Consider the following 17070-nt stretch of genomic DNA (forward strand, 5'->3'; position numbering starts at 1 on the left):
GGATGACAGGGCCAGGAGGTCAAGGGAGTGTGAAGAAGGTGCAATCAACGGGGAGAAATGCCACCAGAGATAGAAACATCAGCTGAAAAATGAGTGAGGAATGGGTTATTTGCGTGGTTTCCACAGCTTTCTAACTGCAAAGACAAAAAAGTCCTTTTACAATGGAGAGAGCCAGCTGTCACTACCCTAACCTGGGATGGCACTTAGCATCCATGAAAGTGGGGCACCAGACACTTGGGGTCCTTTTGGGATGCTCAGTGCAGGACCCAGCACTCCCCGTGAAGTGTTAGGCCTCAAAGTATTTAACCGCAGCCAGTCAAACCTTCAAGTCTAATTCTAGTCTGCAGGAAGTATAAGAGACAGGAGAGCAAAACGAAGGACACCACAAGGAAATAATCAGACAAACCCAGACTGTGGGGCATTCTGCAAAGTGGTGACCTGGGCAATATCATGAAAAACAAAGAGGGGCAGGAGAGGGGTTGGGACTGGTTAAGAGACATAAGGGACACAGAAAACAAAGTAAACACATGATCTTTACTGAATCCTGATGGGAAAGACAGCAATACAAGACAGTGTGAGGACTATTAGGGAAATTTTTATTTGGACCAAATATTTTTTATTTATTTATTTTTTTTGCGGTACACGGGCCTCTCACTGCTGTGGCCTCTCCCGTCGCGGAGCACAGTCTCCGGACGCGCAGGCTCAGCGGCCATGGCTCACGGGCCCAACCGCTCCGCGGCATGTGGGATCTTCCCGGACCGGGGCATGAACCCGCGTCCCCCGCATCAGCAGGCGGACTCTCAACCACTGCGCCACCAGGGAAGCCCGAAAGAGCAATTTTTAAAAACTCAGGTAAAGTTCACAAAACATAAAATGAACCCTTTTACAGTGCACAATTCAGTGGCATTCAATACATTCACAATGTTTTGCAACTAAAGCAAACCCCCAAAGGAAACCCACCTCTTGGTCATTAATGGGTCACTTTCCGTTCCTCTCCCTCCCAGACCCTGGCAAACACTAATCTGCTTTCTGTCTTTATGGACTCACTAATGCTGGCTATCTTAGCTAAACGGAAATATAACGTATGACCTTCTGGGTTGTTTCCACCTTTTGGCTATTCTGAGCAGTGCTGCTATGAACGTTGGTGTACAAGTATTTATTTGAGTATCCATTTTCCGTTCTTTTTGGTATCTACCTAGAGAGAACTGCTGAGTCATATGGTAATTCTATATGTTTAACTTTCGGAGGAACCACTAAACTGTTTTCCGCAGTGTCTATACCATTTTACATCTCCGCTAGCAACGCACAAGGGTTCCAATTTCTACACATCCTCACCAACATGTCATTTTATAGGATTTTTAAAAATATAGCCATCCTGGTGGGTGTGAAGAGGTATCTCACTGTGGGTTTTTTTTGACTTGCATTTCCTTAACGATTAGTGACGCTGAGCATCATTTCATGTGCTTGTTGGCCATTTGTGTATCTTCTCCTTGAATGTCTATTCAAGTCCTTTGCCCACTTTAATTGCGTTTTCTTTTTGCTGTTGAGCTGTAAGAGTTTTTCATATATTCTGCTTACTGGACCCTTTATCAGATATACAACTTGTAAATATTTTCTCCCATTTGGTGGTTGTCTTTTCACTTTCCTGACAGTGTCCTGTGATGCACAAAAGTTTTTAATTTTGAAGAAGTCAAATCATCTATATTTTCTTTTGCTCCTTTTGTTTTTATTGTCATATCTAAGAATCCATTTCCAAATTCAAGATCATAAAGATACACCCCTGTATTTCTTCTAATCTACAGGTTTAGCTCTTACATTTAGGTCTTTAATCTACTTTGAGTTCATTTTTATATATGTTGTGAGGGAGGGCTGAAAGTACAAACTTTAAATCCGTGATCCTTCATAATAATTTTATTATTTACACTAGGCTAATATATGAGATTGTTTATGTGAAGGACCTTGGTATTCTCAGATTTAATATTTTCAGCTTATCCTCACAGAGTGACCTCAGAAAGTCAGGGCACATGGTCATTGCCCTGTCCCTGAGACACACATTTGGACCTCTCAGGCAATAAGGCAGGTATGCAGAAGCCAATCCCTAAGCAAATAATTGAGCTTAGCTGGCTCTGGCTCCCCCTCATCCCCTGACTTTCCTGGTCTCTCACTGTCATCCCAAGTTCAGATATTCTCATTAAAGACCTGAAAGCAACACTTCAATTTAAAAAATTATACTTTACTGCATATGATGTGCAGGAATGGTATTAGCAAAACCAGACTTTTTGCTGACAAGTTTTACCGTAGCTTCAATCCTTGGGATGGTCAAGTACAAGCTGGATAAAGATCCATTAAGGATGAAGAAAGAAAGAGAGAGGAGGTCCCAGGCTTAGAGAGCTGGAAAGAGCATCTGGTTGAGGGACACCGCCAGCAAAGCCTGCCTCTGAAGCTGAACTCTGAATCTATTGCAATTATCTGACTCAACTTTCTTATCATCACCTCTCCTTACATAATCTCCATTGTCTGCAGTACGGTAATCATTAGTCAACTGCTTTCTTGCTAATACTGTGATTCACTGTGATGGGGAATCTAGGAATTGGCAGGATTCTGAATTTTCAAGCCTGTAGCTAACAAAATGCCTACCCTGGGCCAGGATGTGCTGTAGGGAACGCTAGCGCTGACAGCCACATGCTTCTATGTCTCCCCCGCCGACCCCTGGGGAGATACCCTCTGGATGCATTGATGACTGGTTTAGTTTCCATGTACATGTTCTCTTCTAGACTATAGTTATCTTAAACAGGGCAAGTGAAACAGTAACTGAAGCTGTTGCCAGGGCAACATGACAAAAGAATTTACCCTCAGCTACTGTATATGTAATTTGTCAAAGGCAGCTGGCTCACAGAGAGAGGAAAGAGGGGAATAGGTTGTTAGTTTTGGTCTTTGAAAGAAGAGTTGAAAGACTATCTTCTGGTTAAATCAACTTAAGTAGAACAGAAAAGCAGCTGTGACCTGTGCAATAAACACTCAGAAAAGTCAGGTTGGGAAGGCTAAGAAGGCAAACCTTAAACTTATTTTTTTTTTCCTGGTGATATTTGTAAAATAGTTGCATGTCAGGGCTTTTAATACCAAGCTGCTTGAAGACCTGGAGCTGAAAGTATTCCCTGAAGGGGAAGGAATAGAGAGACAGCAAGAAATGGAAGAGAACAAGCGGGATATTCAAGTATGTTAGATACATGCAAAGCTGAGAGTTCCTGACACATCTGATAGCTCTTCTCTCCCAAAACTATAAGCCCTCATGATAGCCGCCACTTGTACTGAGACCAGTTACGTTACAAAGCTTGGACTGAGTTCAATCCACTCAGGGTATCAGTGAGAAGCCAGGCTCATGAAAGATAACCCGCTCGAGGTTACCCAGCTAGGAAAGGGCAGAACTAAGCCAGAAGCCCTGTTTCCTGCTTCCCTGTGATCGTCCCACTTATCTGATCCCTCTGTCCTGTGAACATCCGTTTACTCTGTCTTCGAAAGAAGCACAACCTGGACAGCTTTCAAAGGATGCCCCATGGAGTCAGGGGCCAAGCTCTGAGGGCACTGGGCACCCCCCGCTCTCAAAGAAACACCTCCCTTTCTATTTTTACATCTATTGGGGCCTCACCTAAACTTATTTAAGGGAAAAATCATTTTTAAAAGTCAGAAACCAAATAGGAATGGATCCTCACCATGCTGACCCAGAGGTCCTACACCCCTTCCCCACCATTCCCACCCGCAAAGCCCCTTGGGCCCCCTTACCGAGTTGGTGCCAAGGATCTGCAGGTTGGGCTTCTCAGACTCAAGCAGCTTGGCCACCATCTTGAGGAAACTCTCCACGAAGAGGTTGATGCTCTGGCAGTGACAGGCCATGAGCAGCTGGTCCAGCGCCTCCATGGCGATGCACACGTACCTGGGGAAAGCAGCATCATTGCCATCACTCAGCCTCGCGCCTGTTCCACCCCCACTGCGTGGCTGGGGCAATCTAGACGGCAGTGCAGTGGCCACCTGGGCGGCATCCAGCTAATGCAGGTCTCCCCTGGGTCACCGACGACTGGACAGTTGTTCCAGCCCAGCCCTGAGAAGCAGAATGAGGCAGAGCTGGAAGGGAGCCTAGAGATGAATTCATCCAGCCCCTTATTTTACACATGAAGAACTTGAGGACAGACAAGGTACACCATTTCATGAGGAAATACAAGCAGAAAGAACTGATGCCCAGAAGAGCAGCTTCTGAACTCAAACCCCGTGAGGTCAGAGAATTACTCATCCAAGTCAAGACGTGTTTGTTGACACTGTCCTCGTCAGCGCAGGGGTGTAAGGATGAAGAAGTCCTTTAACTTAAAGAGCCTAGAGTGGGAGGGATAAGATAAATACACAGATATCTCCTCTAAAGGGAAAATAAGAAATGTTACCAAAAAAATGACATCCCACGAGGGTTCCAAAGAAGGAAAGAGGCTCTAGTGGGGAGGAAGCAAAGAACTTAATGAAGAAAGTTTAGGAAGAATCTGAAATGGGCCTGAGGACCAGCCAACTGCAAATGTTAAGGAACATAAAATCGCAATTTTTGTAGCTGAAGACCTCAGAAGTGCTATAATGAAGTCCTACTCAAACAATACGGTTGACAGTGTTACCATGTTTGGATGACACTCGGCTTGCCCAGGGAGCATTTTTACCTCATGGAGAATAAGACAGACACAGAATGAAAATTCTTTTCTCCTTATGCAGCAGGTGCTCTGTGTCAATTCTAAGTCTCTAACCACTTAATTATTCTAAAGACTAAAACGCGAGTGAATACTTTCACAAACTAGGAACGCACGACATCCAATGGTGAAGAGCTGCCCATCCCATTTTTTGACAACCAAATGAACTCCTCCTTATATTTCAAGCAAACCCTAATAACCGCTATCCTTTATTCACAATTCTACTTTTAGAAGCAGCAAAAAAGAGAGCTGAACCTTCTCCTACCTGCCAGCCCTTCAACCACACGGAAACAACAATCTCATTTACTACGTTCCTCTCTTCTCCATGCTAAAGATACCCAATCCTGGGAATTCCCTGGTGATCCAGTGGTTAGGACTCTGCGCTTTCACTGCTGATGGCCCGGGATCAATCCCTGGTTGGGGAACTAAGACTCCCACAAGCCTTGCAGCACAGCCAGAAAAATAAAATAAAATAAAAAATTGAAATGCCCAGTCCTTTCCAGACTAGCCTTTGCAGGACAAACCCCAATTACTGTCTTCTTCAATGCCTCTCTTAAATCCCAAGAAAAAGGTCGCAAATCAAATTCCTACTGAGAATCAGGAATACACATCTAAGCTGAAACCCAACATTTGTTCCACGATAGTGACATAATGAGCATTTGGTCAGGTAAGGCACATCATGAAAGATATATCCCCTACATACCAAGCATTTGCATTCTAAAGAAAGCAAGGCAGGGCTTCCCTGGTGGCGCAGTGGTTGAGAGTCCGCCTGCCCATGCAGGGGACGCGGGTTCGTGCCCTGGTCCGGGAAGATCCCACATGCCGCGAAGCGGCTGGGCCCGTGAGCCGTGGCCGCTGAGCCTGCGCTCTGCCACGGGAGAGGCCACAACAGTGAGAGACCCGCGTACTGCAAAAAAAAAAAAAGAAAGCAAGGCAGACATTCATAGAAAAAGGTTATCTTTTAACTTCTAATAAGGGAGACTCTGCAAAACTATTCTGGTTAAAATCTTTACAGTTTTCATTAAGGAGTTAGGTGTCTAGGGCAGAACGCTAAATGTCTCCCCTGGAATCTATTTTTGCCCTTTTCACTAGTCATTTAGAAGTTTAGCTGAGCTGTGGCTGCTCACTGGGAACATTTCCCAGCTTCTCCTGCTGCTAGGTGAGGCCACATGACTTACACGTTGCCATTAAAATGAGAGGGAGTGATGCGAGCAACGTCAGCATTGCTTGCTTGAAAGACAGGATTGTCCTCCGGGTCCTCTCTTCCCTCTTCCTGCTGGCTGCCGAGTGGCAGCAAATAGATGGCCAGAGGTGAAAGCCCCGGATGACCTCATGGGCGGAGCCCACCAACCCAGACTGGACTATTGCATGAGAGAGAAAAAATATTTCCATATTGCTGGAGCCACTGTATTTTCAAGTCTCTTTATACCCTAAATAACACAAGTATCTGATAATCAGGTTTAGGAGTGCTTTAGAAACCTGAGGGCACAAATAAAAGGGAATCCTGAGCGATCCAAAGCAACTCAAGTGACTGCCCTCACAGGAAAGAGAAGTGAGGGCTGAACATGACTCCATCCTGCAAGAGGGGAGATCAGGCAGACTCCATGTACTCGGAGTGTGGTCATGTGCCCATTACAGGGTGGTGACTCCTCTACTCATAGAGCCATGTGGAACACAGGAAGTACTTCCTGATACAAACAAAATGCAGGCAAGGTAGAGTGAGAAGAGAACTCCAAACCTACCTGGGCGCTAAGGAGTCAGGCTGATGCCTCTAAGTCAGAGCAAGTTCTGCTACTTGGCCTCTCTTTAAGAAGCGGCCGAGAGGGACTTCCCTGGTGGTCCAGGGGTTAAGAATCCGCCTTCCAATGCAGGGCACACTGGTTTGATCCCTGGTCGGGGAACTAAGGTCCCATGTACTGCAGGTAACTAAGCCCTCACGCTGCAACTACCAAGCCCACGCGCCACAACAAAAGACCCAGTGTGCCACAACGAAGATCCCATGTGCCACAACTAAGACCTGAAGCAGCCAAAAAGAAAAAATACAAATTAAAAAAAAAAAAAAAAAAAGAAGCTGCCTAGTGTCAGGTTTATATGCCGTGTACATAATAGGGGATGAATTAAAAGATTTTTTCTTTATGTTTTGATCCAAATCATATCTCTTTGAAGGTTAGGCAGATAGTACAAAACTCTCGATTAGCTCGTCTTTGTTTTAAAACAGAGTTTGGTTAAATAAAAAGAATGCACAGGAAGCATGACTATAGGATGATTTCTGAAGACTCTACAAAACCACAACACAAAGCTCCACAAAGCCCTCGTGGCAGCCACTCAGTTTCAGACATTGTGCATCTGAACTGCCTCACGCATAAGCCAGCTTTGCAAATCCACGTGCATAAAAGTAACAGCAGTCATGACGTTTTCTAAATGTCCTTTTTTAAAGACATCAGTCACATTTCTTCAGCGCCCTTGCCCTAATTTCTTTACCAAACAACCGTAAGTGAAACAGCCTCTCTACTCCGAAATTTCCCTTCTCACTTTTGTAAAATGTTTATTTCTTTTATTTATATGAACTGAGTCAGCTATTATTATTGTTTAATATTATTAAATATCATTAAATAGCTGTCTCTGGGCACATTCACAAATGGATCTGGTCATGCTCTTATCTACAGAGTGTCTTTCAAATACAAAGGCAGCGTTGGGTGTTTGGGCTCGTTTGGTGAACTGGAGCCACGTTTTCTCCTGCTCTGGAGGGCCCGCCAGTCCTCGATAGCCTTGCCCTTCACAGGATGTCACAGCCACAGTTCAGGATACCTGTCGTGCCTTGCAGACCCAGGCCTGGCATGTTCCGGGTCCACTGTATAGGCCGTGAAGCAGACTGATTCCTGCAGGGTTGGGGAAGCAACCTGGGCCAGGGCCCTTCCAAAGGGACAGGTTTTCCCTGCGGAGAAACCTGGACACACTCTGGCAACCAAACATGGCGCATGGGAAATGGGAGCAGGCAGCATGGAATTCTCTTCTTCTATGAATCATCCCAGCATCCTTCTGCATGAAGGGTTTCACCATTATTTTATAGAGTTTAAATGAGGGAAAGGAAGGGGTGGGGTGGGGTTTGGCAAGAGAAGAAACCAGAAGGCCTCCCAAACCCCAGAGCTTAGATTGCTGCTTTTCCCTTTCCTGTAAAAAAATTCCCAGAAAATCCTGATAAGGAAAACCATCCTTTGCTAGCCAGAAAAAAAAAAAAAAAAAATTGGCTACTGACCAAGAAAGGAAATTTTGATGGAAAGTGAAAATGATGGTAGAAGTGAAACAGAAAAGTAAAAAAGTATAAGGCCTAGTTCTCTGAATACACACTCCTTCAATCCCCATCTTTGATCCCAACACTAAGGATGGAAGGATTATAATTGCGAACTTGAACTTTTCAAAGTATCTTAGAAGATTAGAAGTCAATGGGCTTTGGAACCTCCTGCTCGCTGCATTGGTCCTATCTTATCATAACCTTCCTGGGTACATCTTATCCATTAAGTCTATACTTTCAAAGAGCACGGGCTTCTCAGGGTAATGTCCACTCAACAGGACTGGGGCCAAATAGGTTAGTCTCAGCAGAGATCTGCTCTGGGCTTGGTATCCTGAAAGGAGTCCAGTGTAGTAATAGGTCTGAGAAACTGGCCTGACTGGGTAGTTGGAACAGGATGGGGAAGAAAGGAGCTGGTGAGAACTAGCCCACCGCAGGGGCCCAAGGGAGAGGCAAGAGTAGGGCATGGATCACAGCAGCAGGTGATGACCAAGGATCTTGGATCCACTAGTAGGGCTTCCCAGTAGGTGAAGAAGGCAGAACTCAGGGAATCTGGGATGGACTGGGGTTCACAGGCACCAAGTGAGGTCAGGAGAGGCTACTCAGCAGGTTATAACAACAGGAACTCAGAGTCATGGGCCAACCAAAGCAGAAGGTGAGTTATAACAAGTGAGGAAAATACACAGGGGGGGCCTGGTGCGTCGGAGTGAGGCAGGAAATACCTTGAACTGAATTCCAGAGCAGGCAGCTGCTTCTGCTTGAACACCTTTCACTCAGTCAGGAGTGGGCTTAGGAGCCTCCAGGAAAGGAGGAACTGGCAGTCAGAGTCTGAGAACCAGACGTGGTTGCAGAGGAAAGCAGACCTAGGGTCAGAGATGGGAACCAGCACACAGAGAGAGGGGGCAGCTTTAGCAGGGCCAGCCATTGCCCAAGAATCACTCAAAGAACCTTGACAAAGAACCTCTTATTCTGGGCAGTCTGAATGTATTTAGTCATGTCCCCACTGCTGGACAGAAACTTCTGGGTTTTAGCAGCCAGAAGTAGGGGTTGACCTCAGCCAAGGGAGGGAAGGATCGACTCGTCATCTAGTAGGAATCTGTGACATCTCTGTCTGAAGGGTCAGCTCCGTCCTCCAACCAGGTTCAGGGTCCTTCTGGGGACAGTGTATCTCTTGGGAGCCCCACCAGCTCAGCTCCAGGGTCAGGCTCCTCAGGGAGTAGCCCACCCCTCTTTGGCATGGGCGTCTCCATCCTCCAGGCACTGGGGAACCTGACAGATTCTAACGTGGCCTTCTGAACGTGGTCATTGCTCCACGGTCATTGTCAGCTGACCCTGAATCTCACCCAGCACTGCCGTTACCTCCCTTGCTCTCCAGTTTCTAGGGGTGTTCTAGCAGTTGGGCTGAACTGGAAGAAGAAAAATATGAAGAATTCGCACTTTTTGCTGCTCTGCACATCACTGCCCATTATGGCGCACACTGAGTAGCAATACCTTGAAATTTGTATCTTATCCTCTCTCTGCCCACGTTTGGTTATCACCCTTGATGCTAAACACATACGAGCAGAGGAGGGTGGATCTGCCACTGGGTCCAACACCCAAGGTTCACGTCCACATGGTCAAACCATAAACACAGACACCTGCATGGTGGTAGGGAGACAGCTCCTCAGACTGTCTGCAGGTAAATATTTCACTCTTCCAAACCTGCCACCAGTGATTAGGACAATGATGATGAATGTGGCACTGGGTAAGGAAAGACGGGGAGGGAGAGGAGAGAGAACAGGAGTCCAGATCTAACAGATTTTCCTTCTCCAAATGTTTATGATTAGAGCCCCCAGAGAGGCCATCAAGGCTTTAAATACTTAGAGGATGCAATGGCTATTTTTAACAGAACGATACCAATTTTGAGTTGCAGTTCTAAGGGCAGTGGAATGTTTCTGAGTGGCTCTGCTGGCTACAGGACATTTTTACTCAGAGAACCATCACTGCAGAGAGGGCAGGAAAAATTAGTATTAAATGTTTAATGGTATTGCTTGCATATGAGTTTCAGGTTCAGTCGAGGATAAAGTCATTTTTACTTGCTTGAGCCTGCTTTATAATATGTCAAGGCGATTTATATAATCAGCACGTTCATTATATTCATGCCCTTTTGACTGAGTGTGTAACCTAATTATAGAAAGGGATCATAGAAATGAATTGTTCCCGGTCTTGCTTTTATACCAGGGATAGCTTGATGTAAGCGTGGCTGGTGGGTCCCGTGGAGGTGTGGACCTCTATACACTGTCAGCACAATGCAGATCTTTACACTCTGGTTCTCACTCCACCTTCCTCACCAGGAGGAAGGGACCTTGGAGGGTGATGGGGCTGATGGATGGTCGTAGGGGGGGAAAGAGGGTCCAGGGGAGAGATCACTGCAAAGGCTCAGAGGCCAGAAAGTCAGGGGGGGGATCGTCAGCTAGTCCATCTGGAATGGGTTTAGAGCAGCTGTGGCAGGTGTGTCTGGGTTAAAGGCAAGTTGGGGGCAGGTAGTGGAGGAGCCCAGAAATCAAGCTGAGACCTTGGATTGTACGCTAAAGAAGCCAGGAAAGTATAGCTTGGTCTGTGTTTTGAAGATCATAGTGTTGATCTGGAAGGGCCAGTAGAGGAAAGATGGGAAGCGGGGAGACAATTTTCAAGGCCACTGCCATAATCTGGAGCCTGCATCAGGAGAAAGGTAGGAGCAGAGGAAAGTAGAGGATGGACATAAAAGGCTTCATAGAGAACAGAACCAATGGGACTTAGGAACAACTGCCCTAGATCTACCCTTCCCTTTGCTCCAACAGCCGTGCCACCAGGGACATCTTAGAGCTCTCTTTACATCCAGCCCCACTCCAGATTGTGGCATGACGGTAGCGTAACAAACATGGTATGTCCTGCCGTTGACTTTTTTCATCTCAGGAAGTAATACATGCTCAATAGAGAATATTTAGGAAACACAAAAATGTAGATAGAAACCAAAAACCCCAGCCACCTTGTTCACAAAATATTAAGAGTACTCAATATTTTGGCATATTTATTTTTACTGTATTTTCCAGGCATTGAGATTTGTTATTGTTTTTAACTTGATTTAAATACTGTGTATATAAGTATGTATTCTATTTTTCATTTACTTATGGCATTTTCCATATTATACGGAAAGTATGTTGATAAACACCATTTTTATTGACTAGGTAACATTTCCTGAAGCGATAAACACCATAATTTACTATTCTCCTCCAGTTGGGCATTTAAGTTACTTCCATCTTTTCAGTATTATAAAAATTACCATAATGAACATCTCTGTGTGTAAAGTTAGATTATATATAAGATTGATATGGTGGATAGATGAATAGAAATGGAATTACTGGATCAAAGGGCATAAGTGTTTTTGAAGCTCTTGACATATATTTCAAAATTACTTTCTAGAAAGCTTCAACCAATTTGTACTCATTCTAGAAAAGTATGAAAATGCCTCTCATTTTGCCATCCCTGGGTTAACACTGGAAATTATATATACTTTTTTAAAAAAACAATTTGATAAGTGAAGGTGGTAGCTTAGTATTTCAATCTACCTATTTGGCTGTTTAATCTATTGATCAGGGACTTCCCTGGTGGCACAGTGGTTAAGAATCCGCCTGCCAATGCAGGCGACACGGGTTTGAGCCCTGGTCTGGGAAGGTCCCACGTCTGGTGGAGCAACTAAGCCCGTGCGCCACAAGCCCATGTGCTACAACGAGCCTGCGCTCTAGAGCTTGCAAGCCACAACTACTGAGCCCGCAAGCCACAACTACTGGGCCCACATGCCACAACTACTAGTTCCCCCACCAGGGATGGAATCCGTGCCGCCTGCAGTGGTAGGGTGGCATCTTAACCACTGGACCACCAGGGAAGTCCCTCCTTGCTTTTTAAGAGAGTAAGCTGAATGAGGCAGGGTGGGTTTGGTGAGAGTAACGGCACATTCTGGGTTCAGTGGTGTGTGAGGGCTTCTGCATAGAGACACGGGGGTAAATGGAGGCTAACAGAGGTGCTCCTAGGAAGCCAACATCCCCTTCTTCCCAAATCTTGGCAAGAGCATCACATTTTACCTTTGGAAAAGCACAGGGAACCCACTCCTCACTCCCAGTCCCCATTTTCTCAGGCTGTTCAACAATCCAGTCTATTAACATTTCTTAAAAGGACTCTGGGACTTCCCTGGTGGCGCAGTGGTTAAGAACCCGCCTGCCAATGCAGGAGACACAGGTTCCGTCCCTGGTCCGGGAAGATCCCACGTGCCGCAGAGCAACTAAGCCCGTGCGCCACAACTACTGAGCCTGTGCTCTAGAGCCCGTGAGCCACAGCTCCTGAGCCCCCGTGCCACAACTACTGAAGCCCGTGCACCTAGAGCCTGCGTTCCGAAACAAGAGAAGCCATCACAATGAGAAGCTCACGCACCACAACGAAGAGTAGCCCCTGCTCGCAGCAACTAGAGAAAGCCCGTGCACAGCAACAAAGACCCAGTGCAGCCAAAAATAAATAAATAAAAGGACCCTATGTTTTGCCCTGAAAATATATAATTTCTGCAAATCTCTCTCCACCCTCCCATACTACTTACCCATATCGATGACGACCCACATCACGGATGAGCCTCTCAGAGAGGTAGGCGCCAATGCGATCGAGCTTTTCTGGAGCTGACAGGGCGTAGAAGGTCAGCTTCTCCATGTTGGTCTTCACCAGGCCATCCTGTAAAAGACAGATCATCCTCACTGTGGCCATGCGATGGCTAGAAGACTTCAAGTCTAAAGGTAAATGGTCATTCAACTTAATCAACACTTACCAGAGTGCCTGTAATGTACGCGACACACACATGTGGGTTCTGGGGATCTAGAGATGATTAAAACATAGACCCTGCTCTCCAGGAACTCCCAACTTCACCCAAAGTGTGCTAGCTATAAGCAAAAATAGTCAGTGATATAAATGTACATATGTGTGTGCATGTGTACACTATATGTATTTACATATGTGTATGTACATGAAGGTATATATGTGTGTGTGTATATGTGTGTATATGAATGGATGACAAGTCTTCAATGAAAGCAATGCAGAATTAAAACGTATTGGATATCCAACATCGAGAAGTGAACAGGAAGAAGGCAGCTCTGCAGCTTTCAGGGAATTGTCCAGAGGATGTTGGAAATGTGACCCTCCACTGCCTATCAGGAAGAGGTCATTGATTTCCAGAGAAGAAGTCAAGTACATCAGACCCTTTCCAAAACCACATAACCCATAATGAAGCCTGACTGTAGAGTGGCAGCTTGGAAACCAAGAAGCCAGGTGTCCCCTGTGCCAACTTGACACCTGGCAGATACCAGAGGGAGCGTGGAGAGGACACGAGCTCCAGAGCCAAAACCCAAGAAGGGAAATGCTCACACCTGACAACAGCGACATAGTAGCATTCTGAGTTAGCGGCTCAAGGAACTATCACCCAGAGAGACACGAGTGAAGAGAACGCTCAGCAGTGGCCAGAAGCACCGAGCGCCCGAGACACACTTCAGAGCCCTCTGCGGATCCTGCCTGCAGAGCGGCCCAAAGCTCCTCGCTCTTCAGGCTCCCAGCTGCCTCTGGTCACCGATGGGGCTGCGGCCGAGGTTTTGGTGTGTCTGAGTGAGCCCCGGGGCCTGCCCTCCCTCGGAGCAGCCCCCAGGGCCCTGGATGGGGTAAGGTGGTGAGAGGCATGCTGGCGGCAGGAGACGAGACCCACCTCGGGATCCTCAGGGAAGATGTTGTCCACCAGCCTTTTGTACCTGGGGCGCAGGGCACCGCAGCAGCCACATACACCTGCAACGGCAACGAGAAACACCGGGGAGCTAAGCCTCCTGGTTAGGCCGAGGGGACCAGGTTGGGCCGTTTGTGAGAAACCAGACCCAGGCTGGAAACAGAAGGGTCCCTCCCTTAGAGCGCCAGGGCCTCCGTTCTTCTCACTGCTTCCCCAGGCCCAGCCCCACTCCAAGACGTCTGCCTTTTCCGCTGGGTGTCTTTGCTTGGAAATCTGGCATAGGTGCCAGCAGACCAGCACCTGTTCAGGAAGCCAGGCCATAGAACACACACATGTGTGAACACGTGTGTACACACACGCACGCACACACTCACACCCACACTCACACACCCACTCACACCACACACACCCACTCTCACACTCTCCCCCACACCCACACACTCCCACTCCCACGCACACTCACTGTAACACACACTCACACACTTCCCACACACCCACTCACTGACACACACTCACACATTCCCACACACACTCACACACTCCCTCACACCCACCCACACACTCCCCCACACCCACTCACTCACACTGTCTCACACACTCCCCACACACCCACACACACTCACTGTCACACACACTCACACACTCCCTCCCACACACACTCCCACACCCCCTCCCACACACACTCCCACACCCCCACACCCACTCTCACACACACCCACACTCCCACCCACACTCCCACACACACTGTCACACACCCATACCCACTCACTGTCACACACACACTCACATACTCCCCACACACACCCAAACTCCCACACACATTCCCCACACACCCACACACACTCACTGTCACACACACTCACACACTCCCCCCCAAACCCCCACATTCCCACCCCCCCCACTCTCACAGACACTCCCACACACACCCACTCCCACTCACCCTCTCTCTCTCTCTCTCTCTCACACACACACACTCTTGCTCTCTCTCTCTCTGGGAGAAGACTATACAACGGTCTCCTGCAGCCCAAGACTCTTCCCCAGCGTCCTGGAAGATGGACACAGCTTGGAAGAGCGGCTGCTGCACCTACCCGGCCCCCTCGCTTGATCCCCACTTCTTTTCTACTCTGGTCCTCAATCTCCTTTACCACCCTCTCTTCTGGGGCCATTTCCATTATAGAATGTTATGTGAAACTATGATAAATTAACACTACATTAATTATTAACATTTGAAAATGCATCTTTAATGCAGCGTGACTGCGGTGTTTGAAAGCCTTGGTGTTTGAGAGTTGGAGGGCTTCGGGGGGCCACCCAGTCGGTGGTTCTCACCACTAGCCCTCCCCCACCCCAGGAGGTTCTCACCCGTCTGGGGCAAAATGAAAAAAAAACTAAGAATAATGTTCCACGTTTTCAGAAAGCTGAAGACTGACATGCGCTCCTTCTTTGTATTTTGGTGCTGTGAAATGACAGCATTAAGGAAATCAGTGATAATAAAACAAACCTGGGGAAAATAAAAAGTTGATGAGTCTAGGTCCCACCGTAAAAAACTTTCAGTTGGAACCACTGATCTCCTCCCTTCCTCCTGACGCAGACGCCTCCCCTGGCTCATCCCAGCCGCACCCTCCCTGCACTGGGGAGGGGAGAGGATGGCAGGGAAGGGCCTGGGAAAGTCCCCCCCCAAAAGAAAAAATAATTGCCTCCTCATTCTACCAATTAACGCTTAAATCTGTTTGTACAAATGCTTTACTTGAAATGCAAATGTGCCCTGGAAGGATCAAGCCTATGGGTCATTCAGAAAAGAATGAATTACTTTAGTGGGAATTACTTAAATCACACAAAGAGCCACAAAGAGCTTTACAGCGGCGAGCACGGCGGCTCTCCGGGACCAGGATGGGGAGGGCATGAGGGCGGCACCACCAGGAGGAGAAAGGAACCGGGATCCAGGCTCCAGGGGAGACTCGGTTGTTAGGGGATGGGCGTGTCCTTGGAGAAGCCAAGGGGCACCCTGAGGACAGGATATCAGATTTGCGATATCCAGGGACTACTGTGCCCTCAGCCTCCCACCCACCCCGGGCACAGGGAGGATTGTGGACCTAGTCCTCGGCTGCAAACCGGACTCTGGGTTCGGTCTCTCTGGGCTGGGCTGCTACTGGCGTCTCCCCATCTCCTCCCTGCCTCTGCCTGGGAGAAGGTGTCCAGGCTCCAGATGGCTGGCATCCAGGGCTATTTCTTGTGACAGGACAGCTCCCTGGGGCCCCTGGCCTCAAGCCCCAGGATTTAAACCTGCCCTCCTGCCCTCTCTCTGCCCACTGCGGCTGTCGGCACACTCCTTCCCAGGATGCCCAGTGGCACGTGCCCTACACGCTCCCTAAAACAGGAACACCGGCCCTTTGCATTTTAAGGGAGTGAGAACTAGAGAAAATGAGAAATTAGGGCCCCCAAACCCCACTGTCAGTCCCTTCTTCAAACCTTTCTGAAGGGCCCGCGAGCTGGGACCTGCCCTGGACAGAGGACAAGCTCAGGGTTGTTAGAAACCCCAACTGGTCGAGAAAGCACAAGCCCATTTTGGGTACTCAGGGTAGAAACCTCTGTGCAGGGGCTCCCCAACCCAGCACAGAGGCCACGACACAGGGCCTCCGTGAGAATCCATCGCGTTCGAGGCCCGGGCGTTCTCCTGCCTGTGGGGAGAGGTGAGAAGGCCAGAGAACAAGAGATGGGAGCAGGTGCCCCTATCAGCAGAGCTGCACTGCTTTCGGGTCTTCCTGACCTACACCCTGGCGGCTCCTTCTAGTCTGTTCTTTCTTTCCAACCTCCTCATACCCTTGGAGGGCAGGGGCTGGGGAGGCAGAGTGGGCAGCAACGTGGGTTTCAAACCAAATCCTGGCACTGCTGCTTCCTAGCTGTGTGGTGTTGGGCAGGTAATGACATTCTGTGTGTGCGGTGTCCTGGGCTTAGCACACGGGGCTGCTGTGAGGCCACAGCGAGTTTACGCAGCAAAGCACTCAGAACAGGGCCGGCCTGCTAGCACCCAGTGCAGGTCCCCTCCAGCTGCTCTCCCCTCTGCATTCCCCAGCCCAGGGCAGCTGAGCCCTTCCCGAACTGCTAGCTGGTCGGTGCTGGCTGGTACATCTTAGCGTGGCTTCCCCACTGACCACTTACTCAGCTATGGTGAGCAAGGTCAAGGGGCAGCTGAAGGCCTAAGAAGGAAGAATCCCAGAACGTTCCCAGAAGATCAAACTTCACTAGCCTGTGGGTCTGAAATGATAATCTGACCTCAACCTCCAGTCACTGCCTGGTCA

General features: G+C 48.1%; 1 protein-coding gene across 5 annotated transcripts in view; it reads right to left on the reverse strand.

Annotated features, from left to right (window-relative positions):
• The window catches only part of EFR3B (EFR3 homolog B), a 91161-nt gene that overhangs the window by 37243 nt on the left and 36848 nt on the right, over positions 1-17070 (reverse strand). For 4 of the 5 annotated variants that reach the window (XM_049695848.1, XM_049695849.1, XM_049695847.1 and 1 more), the window contains exons 2-4: positions 13760-13836; positions 12614-12741; positions 3781-3931 (exon numbers count right to left, since the gene is read on the reverse strand). In XM_049695848.1, coding sequence (XP_049551805.1) covers positions 3781-3931; positions 12614-12741; positions 13760-13836 — 356 coding nt within the window. Of the gene's footprint in view, positions 1-3780; positions 3932-12613; positions 12744-13759; positions 13837-17070 lie in introns of those variants that run through there. The other variant, XM_049695850.1, reaches the window with a different exon arrangement.

Source organism: Orcinus orca, chromosome 13, assembly GCF_937001465.1.
Source record: "Orcinus orca chromosome 13, mOrcOrc1.1, whole genome shotgun sequence".
Taxonomy (NCBI): domain Eukaryota; kingdom Metazoa; phylum Chordata; class Mammalia; order Artiodactyla; family Delphinidae; genus Orcinus; species Orcinus orca.